This window comes from Pelobates fuscus, chromosome 1, assembly GCF_036172605.1.
Source record: "Pelobates fuscus isolate aPelFus1 chromosome 1, aPelFus1.pri, whole genome shotgun sequence".
Lineage (NCBI taxonomy): Eukaryota > Metazoa > Chordata > Amphibia > Anura > Pelobatidae > Pelobates > Pelobates fuscus.
Window position 1 is genome coordinate 398,701,305 of NC_086317.1, and position 25,132 is coordinate 398,726,436.

The 25,132-nt window shown below is 38.3% G+C and overlaps 1 protein-coding gene across 2 annotated transcripts in view; it reads left to right on the top strand.

Moving 5' to 3' along the window:
- ARHGEF25 (Rho guanine nucleotide exchange factor 25) overlaps positions 1–25,132 on the top strand; it is a 323,971-nt gene that overhangs the window by 283,513 nt on the left and 15,326 nt on the right. For both annotated transcript variants that reach the window (XM_063427536.1, XM_063427544.1), the window contains 10 exons: positions 2,918–3,039; positions 4,174–4,240; positions 12,342–12,445; positions 13,078–13,147; positions 15,078–15,167; positions 15,860–15,952; positions 16,299–16,349; positions 17,872–17,949; positions 19,292–19,483; positions 23,748–23,928. In XM_063427536.1, coding sequence (XP_063283606.1) covers positions 2,918–3,039; positions 4,174–4,240; positions 12,342–12,445; positions 13,078–13,147; positions 15,078–15,167; positions 15,860–15,952; positions 16,299–16,349; positions 17,872–17,949; positions 19,292–19,483; positions 23,748–23,928 — 1,048 coding nt within the window. The remainder of the gene's footprint in view (positions 1–2,917; positions 3,040–4,173; positions 4,241–12,341; positions 12,446–13,077; positions 13,148–15,077; positions 15,168–15,859; positions 15,953–16,298; positions 16,350–17,871; positions 17,950–19,291; positions 19,484–23,747; positions 23,929–25,132) is intronic.

The window sequence follows — 25,132 nt, forward strand, 5'->3', positions numbered from 1 at the left end:
AGGAGGGAAGGGGAATGAAAAACAAAACAAAATGGAGCACTACAGTGAGGCAGGGGTGACCAGGAGGGCTTGATTGAATAATGTAAGGAGATCAAGGCTAATGACAGATGTATTTTATGCACAGCATTGACATTAGACAATCTGGAACAAAGTTTAATGCTGCCTAAGTTATGTATGCCAGGGTGTAACTAGCCCCCAGCACAAAAGTGCAAATATCTCTAAATGAGCAACGTTTTAAGCAGAAATGCTGAACGTACAGATTCCTACCACCATGACCAATTCTAAAAGCAGAAGTGGTCATGGTGGTTGGAGTAACCCTTTTATCAAACAAATCCCTTATTTTACTTACTTATAGGTTAAAAATAAATAAATAATTTAACCATATTAAAAAGCAGACAGTGACAGGTCTTCTTGAACTAATATTCTGTGCATGTATACTTCATCAATGGCTGTATCAATATGTATCCACTCAGCTGTACATGAGTGGTGTCTGGCATGCCTCCAAATTGGACCATTGGCCATTTGTATCGAGCATTGGATCTGGCATTGGGCTAGATGAAGATGGATCAGTGGACTGATGGATAGGTAGACCATTGGGAGGCTTGGCTTCAAATAGCAGATGTTAGTTCTTTTTCTTTTTAGTTTATTTTATGAACATATAAATCCATTAGAACTGTGTTTATGGATAACACTAGGTTGAAATGGTAAGGGGTTTGCATCCAAGAACATGTGTAGTATACAGCAGGTTTAGTGCACAGCTGCAACGATTCTCTCTTGCAGGTGCTCTAACATAAATATAACATTTGCCTTAGTACTTTATGTCTCCAACCATAAATTCTTTCAATAAGTAAGCTTGGCTTCAGTAAGGCATTACCGGGAGTTTTTTTGCAGAAGGCCATTTTAACATTGCCAGATTCTTTTTTCTAAAATGTCTACACTGGCAACATTTCTTGTGCTAATCAATAATTCATGAGACGGGACAGAGAGGCAATTACTATTAGAGAATGGTGTGCATGTGTTTATACAGCAAGGTGCAGACTTCTCTTTTCCTAGGGTAATGTATTCAATAACACTAACCAATAGAATGTACACACAGCATATTGAGTTCCAGTAATCCCATGCCAATCCCTATGATTGAGTCACAAAACTGACAAGACAAACTGTTTCTTATGTTTTACTGGAACACTGGCTGTTGAAATTCCAGTCCTACAGAAATTAAAGGGTTTTTGTGTGTTTTTTACAACAGGAAAACCAGAAACTCTATTTTGATGGAATAGTGTCCTCTAGGACTTATTTGGGAATTATATGTATATCCTACCAGGAATTGCTACAAAAGCCGGTTTTATGATAACTATCCAAATAAACATAGGATGTCTTTATTTATAGCTCAGCTTGGCTTGCATGGCTTGTATGTGGATTCTGATTCGTTTAAAGGAACACTCCAAAAACATAAAGCTGTTCAGCTTGGTGAAGAGTGTGTCCTCTTTTTTTCATTTTATAAAAGTGCAGATTTCAATTGAAATCATCACTTTTATAAATGCACCTTGTCACACCTCCCCTTTCATTAAGACAGCTGGTCCTGTTACTTCCTGGTTTGGTTAGCTCAGTGGAACTAAGCTCATGAGGCAGCAATTGCCCAGAGCACCTGCCTTGAGCTGTAATGCATTGAGAGGACTGTGATTAGACCGTCAAGGAAAGTCTGGGCTGTGGTAGACTGCAAATGCTAGATACACAGCAACTGCAAGCCAAAATGTAATATACCTACAAAGAAAACATGCAAAACACTGTACATGGATACATATATAAATGGAGTATTTAGATCATTGCTCAGTGACTATGCCATAAGTACCTATACCTCCCTATTGTCCGTATTTATGACTCAAATCCATCTGTCCTTTGTTTACATCTCAATTTCCCTTGTTTCTAGAAGCTTCGAATTGTTTGTGAATCTAAGTGTGTATCAGAACTCAGCAGCAATAATACTCCCAGTATTGTATCTTTATACTACACTATATGTGTTTTAGGAACCAGTTTGTGTAAATATACTTTGTTTTTGTTATAAATTGCATTTTAGTTGCATACATTTTTATTAGTAAGGCACCTATAATTTCCCTAAACACCCCTAAAATTAAAGTGTCCCTATTAGTCCATATGAAATGTTGGTAGTTATGAGTAGCACTCTTTGGCAGCTATTTTGTATCCTTTCTCAGAATTGTTTTTTCTTCCATAGGCCTCCCTCTTCAGCGCCCTCTTTTTTATCCACTCCTAGAAAGCTGTCTAAGACTCTCTCAAATAGTTTAACTTTCTACCTGATGTCTCCCACTTCTTCTGCCCCCATAGTTCTCCTGACTTCTTGGCAGCAATTCATTTCTCCCTCAGGAGTTACTTATTCCCCCAATCTCTCCTCACATCTTCTCCTCGGTCTGTCTTCCTTCCATTTTCTCACCCTTCTTTGATCTCCATTGACCTCTCTACTCTTCAAAGACTTCCCTCTGCATATTGAATTTTATAGAGTGTTGGCCATGAATATTAATGTTATTACTTTTTAGTTTTGCTACTGAGCTCATTTATATACATATGGAGGCAGCATGCATCTTTGGGCAGTCGTGCTGTAAGGATTCGTCATAATAACCACACATTTCCGTGTGACTTGATGGCTGTTGTCTCTGTGATAGAATCATACATACATGCTGCACACTACTGGGAGTTTTGATGTTGTGTAGCATTGTGGTGCTTTCATACCAGGCACATATTATGGCCTTCTAAAACAGAAGAACTGCAGTGTAGAAATAACTGTCATAGTGCTCGAAGTGTGAAAAAAATAAATGTCTTTGCAAAAATATATGTTGTTACAAAATCATGTTGTTTACGCAGGTGCTAAAAGTAATTGTATACATTATTTGTTCTTTGCTTTCAGGATCCACACAGTTCCTACCTCTCAGATTCCATAGATTCACCAATTTCAGAACTATCTGTTCCTCCTGCCTTCCCCCCAGCAGAAACAGAAGAAGAAAGGAAGAGTGCCTTAGAAAAGAGTATGTAAGTGAGTCCTCTTTATTGCGGATGAGGGATGGACAATATAAACCTTGCCACATGTTAGGAATTTTACAAAGCCAGAGGGATGCCTCAGTTTTCTCTAATGCACCAACTATGGGATCTGTTCAAGCCTCATGGTTGTAGTTTCTTATCCCGGTTGGACCGACAGCCTTTCATCCTCAATAAAATGAGCTATTCATTGAGATGGTTAATGACACTATCTGATATTGATGATATATGGCTTACTGAGATTGTGCCCTAAGCTCTTTGAATTCCCCAAGGAGGAAAAATATTCTTTATCATAGATGTTATTTAACTTTGATAATGTAATGCATCTTTTAAAAAGTCTGCGAAATATCAAGTTTCCTAGAGTAGACACCACCAAAAATGACTTGTTGTGAGGCATTGAGATTCCTAGAGGGTTACGCTGATTTAAAATTAAAATCAAATGTTGACAGATAGACTCAGTTTAGCTCAGAGTTGATCATGTTGATTAAATGCGGAGGGAAGTGTTGTTCTATAGATAAGTATTTTAGGAAGAGGTGCATTAAGATTAAAGAACGTTTTTTATGCCACTTGATAATTGAAGGGCATTCTTGGGGACAGGAACATTGCTTTCTAATTTATTAATCAGCCTCTGGCTCTTCAAAACATGACTTTAAGTTTGTTGTAGTAATCAGCTATCTATTTCTGTTTAACAGACAAACAAATGATATCAGCCATTAACTCAAAGTACAAGGAAAAAAATGCTTTTCATTTGGTTTAAGAAGCATTTCACCCCAGTCTCTTTTTCTGTGAATTAGTAAAATCTTTTAACTCATATATTACAATATATAGCAGTATGTTATGCATTACTCGTTTTCTTCAATAAAGAGCTGACATTTTAATTGGCAAATATATTTGCCAAAATGTACCATATAAATAATTACACAATAACCAGACCAAATAAACCTCATATTAAAAATATATGAATATTATTAAGTGATAGTATAGATTGCTATTTTATTTTGAATATTTTTCCTCCTAAAGAAAAAAGGCTTAGCATTATTTTTTTAGAGTAAAATTTTATCTAGCAGTGGCCTTGATGGTAAATAGAGGATGTTATTTGTAACTGTCCATGGTGTGTTCTCCCTCTAGGTATGTCTTAATGGAGTTGATAGAAACAGAAAAGATGTATGTGGAAGACTTGGGCCAAATAGTGGAGGTGAGGAGTGATAAAGCTTTCCTGCGCCTCTATACGGTGCCTTGATTGCTGAATATATCTATCTATGGATTTACAGTATATAGCACATAACCAGGACAAGCACTGAAGGGGTTATTTACCCGTAGTATACATAATAAATAGGGACATTCACCACTGTTTGTTCTGAAAAAAAACCTTTACTCAAATCTTCATTAAAAATCTTGCAATCAACATGTAGTGGAAACACACAAAATCAGCACAGCTACAGGAATCTACGCGTTTCGCATCAGCTGACACTTTATCAAGATTTTATCAAGTATGTATACTACAAAATATTGATGAACTGACTTTCTCAGCAATCCTAAGGTGGGGGCTACTATTAATGAATGGCTAAAAAATGCTCCAGGAGTGTGATATTTGTATATTTATGTGAAGAAAAAGATACCTTTTCTATTTTTTCCATATATTTTTGCACATGCTGTATTTCCCCATAGACTGTTAACTGCATACCTAAATATTTATCTATATATTTATAGAATGTACCTGCAGACCAGTGCCGTGCTGGCTGGTGCCCACAAACCTCCAAGACATTCCTTTAATATGCTTGTAGGCCTGTACCAAGATTCCATGAATACATTAATTTTAATTCACCCTACATAAGTCCAAAGTTGGATGGCCATTTTCAAATCCCCTACTTGACTTTATATTGAAGACGAATAATTTTTTTGTTGCCAGCACAGCTCTTTATAATACCTTACATGACCACATTTTTTAATTCAGAAGGTTCTCTGACCAGTGGAAAACATATTTATTCTGTTATGCTCCTGTTCAACATCTGTGGAATAATTCTGTACATCTTACAGAAAAATAGCTTTGGTAACCAGACCATAATGAATGCATCTGATTCAATGGATTTTCAGGCAGGGACATTAAAAACTCTTGAGAAATGCTTCAAGGCCAAGTGTTGATTGTTAGACTGCAAACGTATTATACTAATTGTAGCTATTATGATTACATATTGACATTTTAGTTGATTAAATAACCGTACATTCATGTTTACCAAATGTTTACATAATTTACATCCGTGGTGTATTTGTTTTAGCCCTAAAAGGACACTTGCATGGCCTTGTGTGCTTTGACTGATTGTTGAAGAGAACTCTTCAATGTATCAAATAGGCTGTGCATTTCTGGCACAAATTTTATGAGTCTATAGTAAGCCATAATTATTAATAAATGTACATAGCCCTACCAATTCACTACTGAGCAAAATGTCTCATATGATGACTATAAGCTGGAGCTGATATGGTGCATCCAAAGACGTAGCTCAATTCACACTCTGTATCCCTGTTTTGGAACCAGTTTATTAAAAAAAAATTAGTCCATCAAAAGCTTATTAGGAGGATTCGTATTCCTCATCACTAAGAAAAATAAAGAACATAGATAAACAAAATCCAGCTGATATAACACAAGCAGGAAATTAGGCTGGTGGAACAGGGAGGAAGTGGAAACATTGAGGGGGAGATGCTATAGTATAAACTCCCCTGTGTGAGTCCTCAGGGATGTGTGTAACCTCATGCTTTGAATGGGATCTTTGTGTTATATTGTTACAAAAACAATATTATCTATAATGTGGGCCAGTAGAATGCTATGCACTGTCATTTCAAAGCAAGCTTAACATCGATACGCCATTGTTTATTTCAGGTAATTATGTAGGCAAATTGTGGATGGTGCTAACGTGGTGTATTTATAATCTTAATTTTAGTAATGACAGGAGGCGAGTATTTTGCATTGACTTTCTTTACTTTAAAACTCCAGCAGCAAAAAGGTCAATCAAAAAATTTTAAGAAATCAAAAAACAGCCAGTCATCATATATAAGTAACGACAGCCCCCAATTAGAGAACATATACACTAGGCATAAGATAGCAATAACAATCATATATACAAGTAATAGATATAAACCAAATTACCAACTGCTTAATGTCTAGGCAAATATATAAAAACCCTTTTCTACCTAGATAAAATAGATTATAGATACTAAATTAACAAGTGGAACAAATATTTTTGCATTTTTAACACTATTCAATTAGAGAAAAAGAAGCGTGAGAGGAAAGCCTAAAACAAAATACCCGAAAAGTGTCCTCCCGTGACCAATCCGCCGATTGCATTTTGTCCGATAGTGATGCACCCGTCGAAAAAGCATACGGAGCGAGCACGGAAACAAGATTAGATACCCGCAGACGTAAGAATCCAACATACCCATCGAGCGAGAGTAGTAGTGAATACTGGTTTGTGAGGTCTTGTGTATGACACCAGTAATTGGTCCATCTGGACCCCACATAAAGCATTTGTGATCTCAACATAGCGTAGTAACGTCTTAACAACACAAAGTTTAGGTTCCGTTGGAAAATATGGGTAAAAAACTATTGTAGAATTGGTCTTAGTCTATCTCGACTAACTGAAAGCTGTCGAAGGGACAGTGAAGCGTTGTCCGGCCAATCCCGAAAAAAATGTAGTACCACGTCGACATCCCAAAGTCTCGAATATTTCGGAGTTGGAGGATGTGATAGTCGAGTCGATACTTCTCAGGAGTCTGCAAATCAGAGGGTTTTCACCCACTGGAAGACCCTGTACTGGGACATGAACTGCCAAATCGCCAATCGTGTGACATTAACAGACCGTTAGGAATGTCCTGACTCGAATAAATAGGATAGAAAATTTTAAATCGTCGGAATAGGTGCTGTAAAGGGATCTGAGTCCCTTTCCAAACACCAGCTAGACCATTTGTTCCAGGAGGTGAGATAAGTTCATCTAGTTCCGGGTGCCCATGAGTCCCATGATAGGTCCTTAGTGATCTGCGATAGTCCGTCCGTGGACCAGACTCCCCTGAAATCATCCAAACCACTAGGACCAGGCGGTCTTGCAGTACTAGAGGGTGAGTCCCAAGGACTTGAGAAATTCGACTACAGTGTAGTTAAGAAATTGTGTCGCAAAATAGCAGCAAATCGTCTAGGCAGATTATGCACAGAATCCCCAGGGGACGAAAGCGAGCCATGACCAGCTTCAAAAGCTTCGTGAAGCACCACGGGCCGAGCTGAGTCCGAATGGTAGGCATGTGAACTGACATGTCCTGTTGTGCCATCTGAAATGCAGGAATGTTCGGCATGCTTGAGCTATCGAAGTAGGTGGATCCCTTCCATTTTGAAGTGGCGGTACACTACGAAGGCATTCAGTTGCCGTAGATTTATGACTGGGCAAAAATCTCCAGTCTTCTTCTGCACCAGGAATATGTTGCTGTAGAAACCGCCATCGTCTTGCCCGTATTGCACTGCACCCTTGGAGAAAGGAGTTCGGATTTCCTCGTCGATTAAGGCTTCTTGGTCCTTTGAGGCTATTAGTGGAGTTCCAAAAATGGCTGGTGGCTCAGTTCCTCTGCCGACCAGCCCTCTCAAAAACACTACATCCGGGCAGAGCTTGGAATACCTGTATCATTGAGGACGGAGCATTGTTGAAAGTCATGAATAAGGCAACATGTCTCTTGACTTCCAGGATAAAGGAGCCTCCGAATAGTAGGCCATTGGCTGATTGTCCCAGATCTTTATGGGCCATATTCATTAACTTGGAGTTGATTCTGAAGTGTTCTGATGACGCCCAAACCCAGGCAAAACGTGTAAAGTAAGGGACTGGGAGCTGTTTTTTAATTAGATTTATTATTTGTATTAATAAAAGTTACTGCCTTTTTTCCAACTTTTTTCCTGGTGCTACTGGATTCCTGCTTATGCTTTATATCCTTTGGTGGGGATCATACCACCACAAGCCATCAACACCAGAGCAAGTCATTGCTCTGGAAATCGTAAGTAGGATATCTACTTATTTCATTACCAATTATACCTGACATACTGTACTTTTGGATTTTTATTCTGTTTTTGTTGCTGAGAATTGGACACCCAACACAGCATATCCTAAGACAGGTCCAGGCGCTATACAGCAGAGCTCTTAGTAGCTTGTGAGTTAGTCTTTTATTTGGTCTTATATATACATACGTGTTAAATTATTTATGACATACTGCACTATTATTCTATTCTGTTTTTATCTCCTTTGGGGGTCATACATTCTGTTACATTATCAAGATTGCCTATATGTATGTATAAACTATTATTTTATTATATCCACTTTGAGCACCTTTTGGTGTTATCTTCTATCACCAGTGGGGGTAGCTCCAGTCTAGATAACTGCATGCTGTGTTTAGCAGGAGTCTTCCCTTTCGCCCGAGCATGTGGCGTTGTAAGGCTGGCTCTTTGGCGTTTGGTAAGAGAGTGGAGGTCTTTGGAAGGAGCCTCTGAGCCCATATCATCCTCCGCATTATTATTATGATATTTATTATTATTATTATGATATTTATATAGCGCCGTCAAATTCCGCAGCGCTTTACAATGGGTGGACGGACAGACATATAGTTGTAACCAGACAAGTTGGACACACAGGAACAGATGGGTTGAGGGCCCTGCTCAATGAGCTTACATGCTAGAGGGAGTGGGGTAAAATGACACAAAAAGGTAAGGATAGTATTAGACTAGTGACAGTTGCAGAAGAGGAATCAGTTGGGAGCTTTAACAGTTTAATTGATACGCTTTTATGAAGAAGTGGGTTTTTTAACGATTTTCGGAAGGAGTGGAGACTGGGTGAGCATCTAATGGAGGAGGGAAGCGAGTTTCACAGGAACGGTGCAGCCCTCGAGAAATCTTGAAGGCGAGCATCAGAGGTGGAAGTACGGACAGAAGATAGACGTAAGTCTTCAGCAGATCGTAAGGGCCTAGACGGGACATACTTGTGTATAAGGGAGGATAGATAGGTGGGAGCAGCATTATGTAGAGATTTGAAAGCAAGAACCAGAATTTGAATTGAGCTCTATATTTTATAGGAAGCCAATGTAGGGACTGACAGAAGGTTGAGGCATGGGAGGTGCGGGTGGACAGGAAGATGAGCCTCGCCGCCGCATTCATTATGGACTGTAACGGTGCAAGTTGGGAGCACGTAAGACCACTGAGAAGCGGATTACAGTAGTCAAGGCGAGAAAGGACAGTGGAATGGACCAACACCTTAGTTGCATCTGGTGTTAAGTAGGGCGGATGCGCGCAATGTTTTTGAGATGGAAATGACAGGATTTGGCAATAGATTGAACATGAGGCTTGAAGGAGAGGTCGGAGTCAAAGAGAACACCTAGGCAGCGAGCCTGCGTGGTGGAGCTGATGGTAGCACCGTTGACTTGGAGGGAGACAGACACAGGAGTAACAACAATTGAGGGAGGAAAGACCAGAATTTCAGTTTTGGTCAAGTTTAGTTTAAGGAAGTGGGCAGCCATCCAGTTAGAAACAGCAGAGAGGCAGTCAGAGACACTAGTCAAGAGGGACGGGGGGAGATCAGGAGAGGACAGGTAGATTTGCATGTCATCTGCATAGAAATGATATTGGAAACCAAAGGAGCTAATGAGTTTACCAAGGGAGGCAGTATAGATGGAGAACAGTAGGGGACCAAGGACTGAACCTTGGGGTCACCAACAGAGAGGAGTTGGGGAGAAGAAGCAGAGCCAGAGAAAGAAACACTGAAAGAGCGCTGGGAGAGGTAGGAGGAGCACCAGGAGAGAGCACTATCTTGTAGACCGATATTGCGGAGGATGAGAAGAAGCTGCTGATGATCAACAGTGTCAAAAGCTGCAGACAGATCAAGGAGAATTAGGATAGAGTAGTGACCACGAGATTTTGCAGCGAGTAGATCATTAGATACTTTGGTCAGTGCCGTTTCCACAGAGTGCTTAGCGCGGAAACCAGACTGAAGCGGGTCTAGCAGAGAGTTGGATTCGAGGAAGTCTGTCAATCTCGCATACACAATTCTTTCAAGGATCTTGGATGCAAAAGGATGCATTATGTGGTGTTGATCCCCTAGTCTCAGGTGTTTCTTGAGATAACATCTTAGAAATCACTTTCTCCATAGAAGCTGAGACGGCAGCGTTAATCATTGCTTGCAGCTCTTGGCTCTATTGTGGGGAGTCTGCCATGGGAATATATAAGTTTTCCTGTGGGATAAAGGACAAATGTGTTAGCCCACTGCCTATTTAAGGCCTGGTGGGTAGACCCCTTACTCAGCGCAATTTTGGGGGTAGCCTGGTATGTGGGTGGATATCCCTTTAAATCCCCATAAGTAATATTTATATGAAGGCTGAAATATAACGCCGGTCATTAGAGCGGCTGGTACAAAAGGGATCGAAACCCTTGTAAATAGGGGTAGGTGGTAAGTACCAATAGCCAGAGGGATAACCCCTAAATCCCCACTCCGTTGGGGAGTTACCGTTTGAACATGGGCTTGGAATATATGTGACCTCAAGTGAAGAATCCTTAGAATTGGTAATATTGGTACCGCTGGTAGGGGTGCACTTCCAGCAGCAAACTGTGCAGATCCTACATATATAGCAGGGGCCTTACATCAGGCATATCATATACATAAAGAGCTGAATTGTTCAAGGTCCATGTTGTAAGCAGTTTTGAATAGGACTAATGATCACCTTTTATGAAATCCAAGTTGTCTCATAGTTAAAGTCTGTTAGGGGGGATATTCTGTTGGTGCTTGCTGTAGGCCATCACTGTGTGCCTGCAATGTAAAAAAACAAAATGGCCGCCGTAAATCTTGTGTTCTCGCGGGATCCAAGATGACTGCCGCGCGTGAGGACCCAGCGGGAAGAACTCCTGCGGGCCCTGGGAAGGTAAGAAGAAGCTTGTCTAAGTTCCCTGTCAGCTCCAGCACAAAGAGTAAGCTGAAATATATATATAAGTAAAGTCCGCTCTTGCGCCGCAAGCCACGGAACACCGCCTGCTGCGGTCGGGCAGTAGAATCAATAGGACTGAGGAGAGCTGACAGGCAAAGCAGACAGCGCAGAGAAAGAAGTTAAAAACAGGAAATCATGGAAATTATGTTCGAAAAAAACACAAACAAAGTATAGTAAGTGTGATAAAGGAAAAAAATCCTAAGGACGGCAGTATAAAAGGCTATACAATGTAAATAATTAGGTAGGAATCAAATACTCTGACCTGTGACTCTGCAGGAGCAGCAGAGAAAGAGGAAGACTTGGGGGCTGTCCTTACTTATATATGTGATGACTGACTGTTTTTGATTGGTTAAAGTTTTTTGATTGACCTGTTTGCTGCTGGAGTTTTAAAGTAAAGAAAGTCAAAGCAAAATATGAAGCCTCCTGTCATGTGGTAAAATTATGTCTAAAAATCAAAGGGCAATTCAAAGATGGTATATCCAATAGACATGAAACATTATATTTTTAAGAGCAAACAAAATGAAAGTTAAAAGTCCATAGGGCAACATACAGTATACAGTATGCAGCACTAGACATCAAGCCTTAATATATTTTCCTGTTTAATGTGTGCCTGTCATCATAGTACACACAAATTTAGAAACTTAGAAATTCTAGGGGAGACCGTTGTATCAGAATTACTAGCAAATGTATACATATTATGGAATATTGGTGTTTTGGACGATTGGAGAGGTAAATAGGTTTTAATTTTTGTGAAAAAACAAGGTTAAACTTAATCCACCTGTCTCCATAGCTATTCATATATATTGTTATTTTAACTTCAACCAAAAGATCAATATACTTCACGGGAAAGACTAAACACAAAAATCACTTCATTTTAACAAAGTGATTGTGGCAGTAAATGCAGTCCATTCAGCTTTTCAGAGAAGCAACGTTGTATACAGTTTGCAGTTGCCGAACTTACTAATGACTGTCAGGCGGACAGATACTTGGTGCTTCAAACAAAATTAGAGTCAATAATTGAATCTATTTGACAATCATCCAATAGAAGCATGCAAAGCATGGAACCCGTGCTTCTCGCACAGAAGCATTAGAAGCAGAGATTGCTGTGCTTGTGCATAACTACTTCTCTATAATAATCATGTAGATGGACAAAAGTTGTCTTATGAAGACCTTAAGGAAGGCAAATCAGGCTTGTTCATTTATATTTCCAATCAGGCTTGTAGGATAATGTCATATCAACAACCGTGAACAACTTTAATATATACATATGCGATAACAACCTAAATTTTTCCACTTTTATACAGGGTTACATGGCAACCATGATTGCACAAGGAATTCCAGAGGATATGAAGGGGAAGGATAAAATTGTGTTTGGAAATATTCATCAGATTTTCGATTGGCATAAAGAGTAAGTTGATGAAAAGTCTTGAGACTCAAATATTCTCTCCTGCCTCATTTTGAATGTCCTCATTTCTATCCATTCCACACCATGTCACATCAACTCTTTTATACTCAATCTTCAAACTCCCATCTGTATTTTCCCTTCCAAAATGCTTTCAATACTTTTTTTGGGGTGACATAATCGGTCCTTTTATAATTTTGTATGTGCATTATCATTGCCTTTCAAGGAATTTGCATATGCTTTATGAATTATATGGATTAGTTAATTCCATTTGCCTCTTAGGTCTATGTTCAGTGGAGGGTTTGTGATGTCTTAGGAGGACACCTAAATTGCCAAATATATGATATATGTTCTAAAGCGAGGAGGTATAATCCATATGTTTTCCCTTGTGTTATTAACAGCTTCCATCATGGAAAAATCAGCACAGTTTTTGAGAAAATGGACAAAAAAAATCTTCTAGTAATAATGACTAAAATACTTGAAAGATTACGGAACTAACACAATTATTTTTGTCGAAAGATTCACAGTATGTTAAAATAAATGCACTTAATAGAATTAAAACCTTCACTTAGAGACAGGTGCTGTACTAATAGATTATCAATACCTGTGATGACTGTTTATTGTCTCTACCATTCCAGCTATTTTCTAGGTGAACTTCAAAAGTGCCTCGAGGAGCCAACTAGACTAGCAGATCTTTTCATAAAGCATGTAAGTCACTCTTGGTTAGGATCCTATTTGTGTTGTTTGTAAATCTGTAAACACAGTTTATTGTTAAAAATCTGTTTTAGAGGGATGAAGTAGCATACCTGAAAACATGGCTAAACAAAGACAGGATATAGTTAGCAGGACCCAAACAATGCTCCTAAACAATATCTGACATAAGTGGTTTTCCAAGGTGAATGGGTTGATAAACAGTGTTGAGTGAAAAGGCAGAGTAAATATATGTTTAAGTACAAGATTATTGAGATAATGCCACTGGAGACGCTGTAGCTCTCCTCCTTTTGAGAAACGCAAGTTTCCTCCTGCTAGTTAACAATTTGTGATGTCCAAGTCGCCTATCCCTGAGCTTCAGTCATAGTTTGTGTAGATATACCAAAGTGTTCTGAAATGAAAACTGGTTCTAAATTGGGGGCAATTACCATGGAAACCACAGGAATCAGCAAGCACATTCCACTGGTGATTAGTCCACTTTTATACATTTGCAAGTGTTTTAATATTAAAACTGGCAATTACAACGAAGACTACAGAAATTAGCATGTACAGTACCCCACATTCACACCCTTGGTAAATATGAACAAAGACGGCAACAAAGTTTTATGCAAAATTGTCTTTATTGTTTAACCTTTTGATCTTTTGTTTAAAATTAGACAAAAATTACTTTGCTCTCATGGATATCAAACAATTGGAAACACAAAAATAATAAAAGGATATATTAACTATATGTGTGGCACAATGTTGGCACCCTTTTAGTCATTACTTTTTGCTACCTCCTATTGACAAGATAACAGCTCTGAGTTTTGTCCTATAATGCCTGGTGAGGTTGGAGAATACATGACAAGGGATCTGATAACATTTTCATCTGACCACAGAACCCAATCCCATTTGAAGTTCCAATAGCTTATGGCAAACTGAAGATGCTTGAGTTTGTTTTTGGATGAGAATAAAGTTTTTTTTCTTGAAACTCTTTCAAACAAATTGTGGTGATATAGGTGATATCGGATTGTAGTGATGGAGACTTTCTGACTTCCTGGATAATCTTTGTTGTTTTTGCATTTGTTTGAAATCCACAAGAGCAGAGTATTTTTTGTGTATTTTTCCCAAAAAGATCAGAAGGTTAAACAATAAGGACAGTTTTTCACAGCCTTCTTTGTTCATATTTATCAAGGCTGCCAATATTAGTGGAGAGCGCTATATATTCCTCTGGTGATTTGTCCACTTTTAGAAATTTGCACCATTTTCAGACCATAACATGTTTATGAACACCCAGTGTTCCTGTTAGTGGTGTACCTGGGATATGTGGCATATAGGTTGGCAATGTCTGTTAGCACCTCCCTATGAAAATTCTGTATTTGTTTTGTTTGTTTCTCAAGTCCCTTCAAAGCTTTGTGTATCTCTCCAGGTCTATCACTCCTTTGTGTGTCTCTCCAGACCTATCAGCCTTTTGTGTGACTCTATAGCCACCCCATCCTCTCATGTCTATCCTACAACCATCATTTGTACTCTTTGTGTGTCTCTACAACCCCATTGTGTCTCTCAACTCCATAACTTCCCAATACACACTTACCAATATTGTAGTGTGGTTGAGCAGGACCGTGGCAGATGATGTTCTTCATTTTCTGTGGCCCAGTGAGTGGACAAGTGAGTGGACAAGCAGGCAGGAATAGGACTGAAGATCATATCCTCATCCTTTCACTCATTTAGAGCTCCAGTTATAGTCCTGTGAGAGGAACATCCAATTCAGCATTGTCTGCTGCCATCCTGCTGAGCAGTGCTGGGGCAAGTGACAGTGCAAAGTGGGGATGCTCTGTACACTTTCTTCCCACCTTTACCAGAGGCACAGGGCCCCCCTAATTAACCCGTTAATTTCTGTAAAAGAAGAGATCAGTTATAGTATGTTGTACTGTTTTTTTGCTTTTAGGAGCGCCGGTTGCACATGTACGTGGTATATTGTCAGAACAAGCCTAAGTCTGAGCACATTGTGTCAGAATATATTGATACCTACTTTGAGGTAAGAGTTAACCTGCTGCTATTGTTGATATTGCATAAACCCCGTAGAGCAGGGATTAATGGGTTATAAATTATAGTTTATGGCACGTCCACTAGAATTGGCTCAACTGTTTTCAACTATTTCCATATTTTGGATGGGTTCACTGCATAAGCTACAAGTCCCTGAAATTTTCAGTAATAACATGTGGAACCCAGAAACAGCAAATGCAGGATTATTTTCATCTTTTTTATTTTGCATCTTTTTTATGAGTTTTTTCTTTAATTCATCATAAATGGCGACAAATTCCAGCGTGTAATATCCCTGATTATTAGTCAAATACGTTTTTTTCCCTTTAAATAAATAGTGAATTGAGATGAATTGATAACAAAATTTCCAAAAGATAGGCCAGAATACAACATTTGAAAAATGTCCATCACAAATTTCAGCCTAAATGCCACCATTCTTTGGTCAGTTTATAAATATTTACTGTTTAGTGAATAATCCCCAATAGTGCTATTTTCCAACACTCATGTATAACAGCTAAGTTCTATAGTACACAAAATGTGATATCCATGCAAAAATATGAGTTCATATACCAGGTTTACATAGTATGGAAGAAAAAAACCACAAAACATTCCAGCAAAGCAAACCATTCTACCATACCCTTTGTTTTTCCGGTCATGCCATCTTTTTATCTATATTTTATTATGTAGGATTTGAGGCAACAATTGTCACATCGTTTGCAGCTCAATGACCTGCTCATTAAACCAGTCCAGAGGATCATGAAGTACCAGCTCCTCTTAAAGGTACATGACGTGCTACCTATCAGACAGTAAAAGTTGCTTTACTGTCAGTCCAAAAGAGTTATTTACAAAAGTGAACAACTGTGATGCCCCCAAGTGTGAAAGACACATGTCATACTGGCATGCATTTGCTCTAAGATGAGAGCATAAAAGTAAACATGCATATAAAATTACATATAAACATGTAATTAAAGTGTAGAAAAATATGTATATAGCTACCTATAAAATAATATTGCCTTAAAATGAATCACAGTTTTGTTGAAAAGGCACCAAGTACGGTATATTAATTGTTGTTATTAAAAAAAAATAATGTTGTTTATACTGAATTATCCATTTTGTGCCAAAACAGGATTTTCTCAAATATTATAGTAAAGCTGGACAAGACCCATCAGAACTGGAGGTAGGTATACAGTGCAAGTAACTTTTACAGTAACTCAGGTGTATTCTAATGCTAAATATAGTGAGGGAGAAAGATTAGCCATGGATCAATCATTAGCTTTCAATCCATTTCACTGTATTTGTGACATGACCATGTCCGTGTTACTGCCCTACCCCTAACCAATGTACGTGCTACTGCACTATCCCCATCCCCTGCACCACTGTCGCTTAACAAAAGGGTAAATAAACATAAAATATAACAGAAAACATTAGTGAATAAAAGGATTAAGATCCCAAGAGGCCCTACTCAGGTTACCAACTTGACCCCAACCCCACCCCCCTTCATTCTTCACTCTCAGGGACAGTGAATGGAGCCAAGCAAATTTAAGGTTCCATGGCTACTGTCTAATCCCTGGACCCTAGTCAGCTGATACTTAGATGCAAAAGTGTACAGAGTGCTACATATATTTATTGAAGGACATAATGTTTGAGGCTCTCCCCTTTCTCAATGCAAAATGTCTTGAGGAAATCAGGTATTCATATCAGAACCAAAGACATGTTTAAGTATATCACCTCCTCTCAACACTGACCTCATACAAAACCTTTATACATCATTAATCAAACAGAGTATATTTGTTGGGAATGTTTAAGACCTGCCCCTTCCCACTTGTAAATGATGTGGGGCAGGACAGAAATGTGCTGGGCCATTTTACAATGCCAGATTACCTCTTTAAAATGACACTATGGTCACCAAAACAACTTTATCTTAATGAAGCAGTTATTGTGTATAGTTCATGCCTCTGTAGTTTCGGTACAAAACAAGCAAATAACAGAGGAGTGCAACGAGATGAACAAAAAATATATTTAAAAAAAATAAATAATTTAAATAAATGATGTAATGATGTAAAAATAAAATCTTTTTTTTTTTTTTTTTCATTTTCTTCCTAGCATTAAACAATGTGGGAATGCCATTTTGATGTATTTTTTGGGTAGCAGTCATCTGATTCAGACCTTGAAATGTCCACTGGTCATTTCAGGTTACAAAACAACTGTGTGACCATTACTACTTCCAAAATGCAACACGGCATCATTACAATATTTAATGTGCTAACAAACTAGTTCTAAGATTAATTTAAAGGGGAATGGTCACTCTAACTTGTTTTCTTTAACATTAATATTTTATATTCAGCAAATAACATCATAATCAAGTTAAGAAAAGGCAAAGCCAGGGCAAACATTAGGAAATTCTTTCATTTCTTCTCTTCTCTGTATGCTTTCTCTATGCTGACTGCCATGTACAAAGGACAGACCTGTTCCAGGCTGCCTAATGTTAAATCAGAACAGAAAAAATGGGAATGGGATACACCCAGAGCATTCATTTCTCAGTAGTAGTCCTGCCGTAAAGACCAAAATATATATAAAATACAGAATAAGGTGCAACACACACACATACACGCTGGTCAGATATGTCCAATCAAATGCATTGACTTCCACTTTAAAAAAAATAATAATTAAAAATATTTATAACGCCTTTTGTTTTGCAGAAAGCAGTGGAAGTTATGTGCTTTGTACCGAAGCGATGTAATGATATGATGAATCTTGGCCGACTGCAGGGGTTTGAGGTACGTACTGAAATGTTGTTGTTTTTTGTACGGTTATTTTTTCACTTTTGTATTGTATTTGTCTTGTTAATGGAGATATGTGTTTTTTAAACTATGTGAATTCATCCAATCCATTTATATTTCTAGCATTGTACTCTGGCGGAAAAGAATTAAGTTTAACTTTACCCAGATTCCTATTGTTGATGTTCATCTACTAGAGCCCATGTGTTCCATAATTATTATTTTACTCATAAACCATTAGTTGATGAGAATTAAAAAGTGACTTGCGCAATCTAGGCCATACGAGCTATATTAATGTGCCGTCAAGAAACACAAAACGTATCTTTATCTTGTGAAGCCACGCCCCCTATTTTGTCAAAATGACGAAATAGGCGGGCGCGAGCAGGGAGCAATCAGACGCTTCCATTTGGAATACGTCTGACGTGTACATGGCCTTTTTAGGGCCATACATGATAGGAAGTCCCTCGGGTGGCATTCTGAGTGACGGCCACTGGAGGTATTCCTCTCAATCAATGTAAACCCTGTATTTTCTCTGAAATTAGATCGCCTGCAGGGAGCTGTAGATCTCACCTGAACAAATACAATAAGCTGTAGTTGTTCAGGTGACTATAGTGTCCCTTTAAATTACAATATTTTAAAAACTACAGTGTGTAGTGAGTGAATCTCGAGCTTTGCTAGAGGAATGTAGAAATGGAATGGAATGTTACTCAGTTCTGATGTGAGAGCATTGGTAATGAAGCTAATGTGTCCACACTCCTCTCATTATGGAAGGAGCACCAGTCTTGGAGAAGTGTTCCCACTCAGGTGCAGTTGTTTAGAAGATGATGGGATGCAGGTGGGAGCAGGTAGAAATAATCACAGCATCTACAGCACATACAGGATAATAAAGCCAGAGGATGAAATATAATTAAGTGTAATCAGCATTTCCTTCCAAATCTCCAAAATTCACGTCTTTCGTGAATTACCTCAACATAGCCCACATACAGAGTTATTCAGTGATCTTAAAACATTTTTGTAATTTAGCCAAAATGTTGTCACTTGGTTTGCAATTTGCAAGTTTACTCTAAAAAAGATACACTGAATCTTCTTGTTCTTTACCCTTCTCATACATCTTCCAATGTATGTCTAACTTTCCCAGGGCAATATTAGTGATATGTAATATTGGGAAATAGAACCTTGATGGAAATTATCAAATGTAAATGCAAAACACTTTTGCCAATATCTGTGTTCATTCGTTTTAATGGAGTTCAGGCAGCACGTGGCATGTTTTACAGTTACCTACTGAATGTATTTTTCCTTCTTGTCTATGTAAAAGTTAAATATAAATTTCTATTTTCTCTAGGGTAAAATAACAGCTCAGGGGAAGCTTTTACAACAAGATACATTCATGGTGCAAGAACAGGAAAGCAGTTTTCTCACTCGAAGCAAAGAACGTAGGGTCTTCCTCTTTGAACAAATTATCATATTTAGTGAACCCATTGATAAAAAGAAAGGCTTCTCGTTGCCTGGGTACATCTTTAAAAACAGCATCAAGGTGAGTGCTTCCAGGTCATAAAAAGAGTAGCATTGTGATATGCCCACCTACAAACTATCACCGAAGTATGGTTGCATTTTAACACAAAGTGTGTTTTGTTGCAACCATACTTAGAGATGGTGTTAAAAAATGATTCAACAATCTTTTTTTTTTGTGAGCATATTCATGTCCAGGCTTGTAGACATTTGTATTGTGAATGTTCTGGTTGCTAATGTTTTGAATGCTGAAATGTTCATGTAGCAGAGTCGCTTTGTACAACTGAACTGGCAATGAGTTGCTCTCAATCTCAGATATTCATAACGGCTGCCGGTGAGATTAGCAGTCAGATTAGTGGTGGTATGGATTTCAAGAGATCTCACCAAGTGCAGAACTATTGGCGGTGCAGGTGGTGCGAACACATCAGGGACTCAATGGGCCAGGGGGCCCATCAATGCCTGTTGCAATCATTGGAGACTTGAGGCCGTTACCCAACTGCATTGACATAACCAGAGGTTCCCACACCGAAATAGTGTAAGGCAAGGCTGCAGGAAGAAACAACGGGGAGTTGGGGATACATTTAAAATGCTTGCAGCAGGAGTGTGACCGTGATATATATTTGGGTCAGTTTTTGTTTATCTGTACGTGTGTAAAAGTGCATGTGTGTCCATGTGTATATCAGTGCACGTGTGTGTTAGTGTGTATATCTGTGCATCACACAAAAGAGCTACTGTAGCTCAATTTGCTGAAACAAAAACGTATACTGGCCGTGATAGAAAGGTGTCAGAACACACTGTTAATTGCAATTTGCTGTGTTTGGGGCTGCATGGACTCAGACCAGTCAGAGCTCTCACCATGACCCCTGTCCACTGCCTTGAGCATCAGAACTGGACCATGGAGCAGTGGAAGAAGCTTGCCTGGTCTGATGAATCACATTTTCTTTTCGATAAGATGGATGGCCGAGTGCGTGTGCATCATTTACTTGGGGAAGAGATGGCAACAGGATGCACTATGGAGAGAAGGCAGGCTGGCGAAGGCAGTATTATGCTCTGGGCAATGTTCTGCTGGGAAACCTTGAGTTCTGGCATTCATGTGGATGTTACTTTCACACGTACCATCTACCTAGAGATTGTTGCAGACAATCCAATCCATGGAAGCCCCACCTTGCAACTTGCAGTACTTAAATATGCTGCTAATGTCTTGGCGCCAGATACTACAGAACACATTCAGAGGTCTTGTGGAGTTCATACCTGAACTCAATAGAGCTGTTTTGGCAGCACCAGAGTGACCTACACGATATTAGGCAGGTGGTTTTAATGTTGTGGCTGATCAGTGTATGTGTGGCAGTGTATATCTGTGTCTTTTTTTTTTTTTTTTTTTACCTGTGTCTGTGTTTTTTGAGCATTTATATATGTGAACACATGCCTGCACGCAAACATCACACACACATGCACCCCTTCATTCAAACACTAACACTACACCCAAACAGACAACTACAGTCAATCACCAATAGGACAACAAAACCAGTCTTGCCTGCACACACCAACACTACACACAAACACACCTGCATTCAAATACACTTTCACATTGTTGTGGATCAGAATGTTGATCTTTGTTATATTCAGAGGAAACCCAAATTGTTGTTACAAGTGCACTTGGAGAAGCAAGAATTAGACACCAGACACCTGTTGGTATTCAAAATAAGCCTCTGACGTTTTTTATTCATCAGCTGGGTTTTATACATTAAAAAGTAAGTGCTTACGTGCAAATACTCTTAGAACAAAAATAGCAAGGGAATACAGATAAGACATAGGGATGAGCGCCATGTATACATAACAAATACGTTTCTGGGTAAGAGAGAACAACAAGATTAGAGTAGAGACATCTTAGGTGGGGGCTCTCTGCTCCCGGGACTTAGACATATATGGTCTTAAGTGTTGTTCAAGCATCAAGCAATCAATCCTAATTCCAAGTTAGCCAATTTTAATATAGGATATCATTATATGACACCTATACGCTTGAGCCTTGGAATCAAGATAAATTCTATCACAACATACAGTCACTGCACATGCATACAGCACGGCAAGGATGGGCAAATGGTAGTTTTACAGCCGATGAGACACCATCAGAGTTGTTTGACTTTTGAGATTTATCTTTTGGGTGTCCAAAAAATGTTTGCACCAGATTCCTTTATCATCTCAAGTATATTCAGGACAGCACAATGCAAAGAGGACAGACTCTGATGCTTGAAGCGTCTCATTGTTGTGGGTAATTCACTAAGCTTTAGAAACTGAATATATCCAGACTATTCTAAATGTTAACCCTTTGCCATGCCAGCATTGGTTTGATCATCCACACAGCCTTTGATTGTCCGCAAATTGTAGATCTCCTTAACAAGGTACAAAATAAATGCTTTATGCGTCACAGGTTAACTAATAATTCAAGTTGTGCTGGTTGAAAAATGAGCACATTCCAAGGTTAAAGGAGGATATATGCCCCCCTTGCCCCCAGCACCAATTAGCTGACAAACATGAACTCAGACACTGCCACCTGTAATGTGATGGAAATGATCAGTGATGCGGCAGTAAACATGCTGCAATATGTAGTAATCTAAAAATAGCCATCACTCTAACAGACTGGTTCATGTGCAGTTTACTTAGACTTCTGTTTTTTTTTTTTTGAGAACACAAATTTAAGACACAAAAGCATTAAGACAGATGAATTATTGACAAAGGACGCACTGTTTTCCTATTGAAGGTTGTTTAATTGATACAGCATGTGTATTTAAATGGGTTACTGCACAGTTTGCTCTGTTCCTACCTATGTAGAAAATATTTTACAAGAAATAAGGAACTACCACTCCTGGTAGACAAGGCCTGTCTTTGTCTAGATCAGACTGTAGTGATTGTTTACTGTACAAGTAAATATATATTTAAATCAACATGGCTGCAAAAATGATTAGTGCTTTGTAGTTCGTGATAAATGAGTGCATCAAAAAGTTACCTACAGACTATGGTTCATTTATACAGTCACGGTTGTGTTTTTGTGGAAATTAACATCTGCGGCTTGTTTTCGTTATGGTCTAGACTGAATGTGTCCTGATGTATTTAGTTTTACCATTACATTCCGAACACTTGAAGGTACAACATATATTTTATGATGACACAAATGTTAAACGAAAAACAGACATACATGTATTTATTGGTGGGTAAATCTGCTACATAGTGATTTCTTATTTTTGCCAATTTGGGCAGTGGAGTGTCCCTTTAATCCTCTGTAAAATTAACTACTGCACCAGTCTTGTATGTTTTGCAGACTGAAGCATGTTTCCAATGGAATTTACTTTTATTTGGCTCTATCTACTCTTCCTATAAATGTCGTCCATTTTCCCAGTCTTTGTCAATAATAAGGATCTTCACATTGTAATGCCTCCATAACCATACTTTACTATGGGGATGGTCTTTTCAGGTTAAAGATTTATGTGCTACACAAAGTCTTTTCGTTAATTAACTTTCAGCTGCTTTGTAGATAACTTCCTAAATAAAATCAGCACCCTTATATGGGACTATCACATTCAAGGATATCAAATAAGAGAGCTTATTAATAGGTATATAGCTCCCTATTTGGTACACTTCTGTGGATTTCAATATTTAAGTAGGGAGCTACCAATTAATTTGGTACACTTATGTGGATACAATTGGTACACTTTTGGTACACTTATGTGGATTTCAATATACTAAATTGGACACTACCTATTAATTGCTCCCTGATTCGGTACCCTTAAATATGGTAACCACACATAAAGGAACGCATTTAAGGAATTTGCAAGAATGAACTAATGAATGAATGAAGCAGGAAGAATTTGGTCATCTCCGATTTGTTTAACACTTCATTCTATTTCGATGTTACTTTAGAAATTCAGACGAATGGCCAAATAAGTAGATTTTCTGCCAATTTGTGATTCCTCTGAAAATAAATGTCCCAGTCTAATGAGCTCTGTTACTGAAAACATGGACTGTGAATGGGAGCTGCTGACAATATTTACAAGGACACTGTTGTCTCAAAGAGACCTATGAAAATACTTTCTAGGTAACCTTGGGCCAAATAACAACTTAATGAAATGTGAACCCATTAAGCACACAACAGAATGAAGGACTTCGGTTTAAGCAGCATTATTAAGGAAACTCAATAACTTTTAGTCAAAATAAATTCCGTGCAGTAAATACAAGAGGAAAATGATTGCCACGGAGATATCATGTATAACCTGCATGTACTTCTGATTTCACAGATCAGTTGCCTTGGTCTTGAGGAGTCTATTGAGAATGATCCCTGTAAATTTGCACTGACATCACGTGGTGCAGACAGGAGCTTGGTCCGCTACATTTTACAAGCATCTTCTCCTGAAATCAAAATAGCCTGGGTTCGAGATATAGGGCAGATTCTGGAAAGCCAACGTAACTTTCTCAATGGTGAGTTATCATTATGTCACTTGGGTCATTGTTTGGGTCTCACAACACTCCAACTATTCCATCTTCTTTGGACAATACCATTTTACACCATTTTTTTTCAAGAACTAATATTATGGAATCTTTTTGACTACCGGTAACTTAATTTTATTTAGCAATAATGTTAATAACTGACAAAGGAAGAGAATAAACAGGAGAGGGAAGAGGAAGCGAACAAGTGAGTAAAGAGATCTATAATATATGGAAAGTCTGAAAAACCCTATAAATTACACTGCAAGGATAGATTTTATTACATGGATTTATACATTGTAGTTGGTACAAATACCATAGTTTATTTTTGACTAGTAATAAGTTCACTCATTAAGGGAAGGGTTGCCTAGACCCCATACTGTATATCCAGGCAGTTTGGAGTCCCTGCCCTTAATACCATCATTTTTAGGTATCAGGTACACGGAGAGGGGTTGGAAAGTATGAAAAGTAATAATTGCAAGATTGAGAATCATTATATCAGTGCAGAATCAGACAATCAGCTTTAGAATACAAATCCCTTACAATCTGATCAGCTTCTAAAAAGTGCAGAAATGGTCCAGCTTAGTAGAACACAAACCTTTTTGGCTCTCTAACTGTTTGGTTCCTTCGGGACACGATCAAGGATAAAAATACTTTTTTTTTTTAGTTCACGTTGAATGTTGAAACATGTTATTATGCATTTAATGAAGGATTAGCTGCCACTGGTTTAGTCACATATTTTTTGATTGTTGCATCATTGGTAGAACTAAAATCTTCACAATTGTTTATTTATTTATTTTTATTTTTTTTAAATGATCTATATTGCTTTTTTTTGTTTTTGACAAAAATTCACTTTTTTTTAATCTAGCTGAGCAGATAGATACAAAACAATCGCAGCAGCAGTCAAGTTAGGTTGAGCAGCAGTTGGTCAGATAACTGTAGAGCCTTACTCAATATGGCTGCTCAGGCAGATAAAACAGCAACATTTTCTCAAAAAAACAAACAAACAATATACCGTACATAATTTTTAAAAAAGAGTTTCAGAAAATGTAATACATTTTTAAAAACCATTGAAAAATTGATGATAGTATATGGTAATAAAATGTTTTAGACGAGAACAAAAATGCCACCAGCTGCTCTGGTACATTATTGTTTTATGTGGAGGAAAGAAGGACAATAAGCAATTTTCTTTAACAAC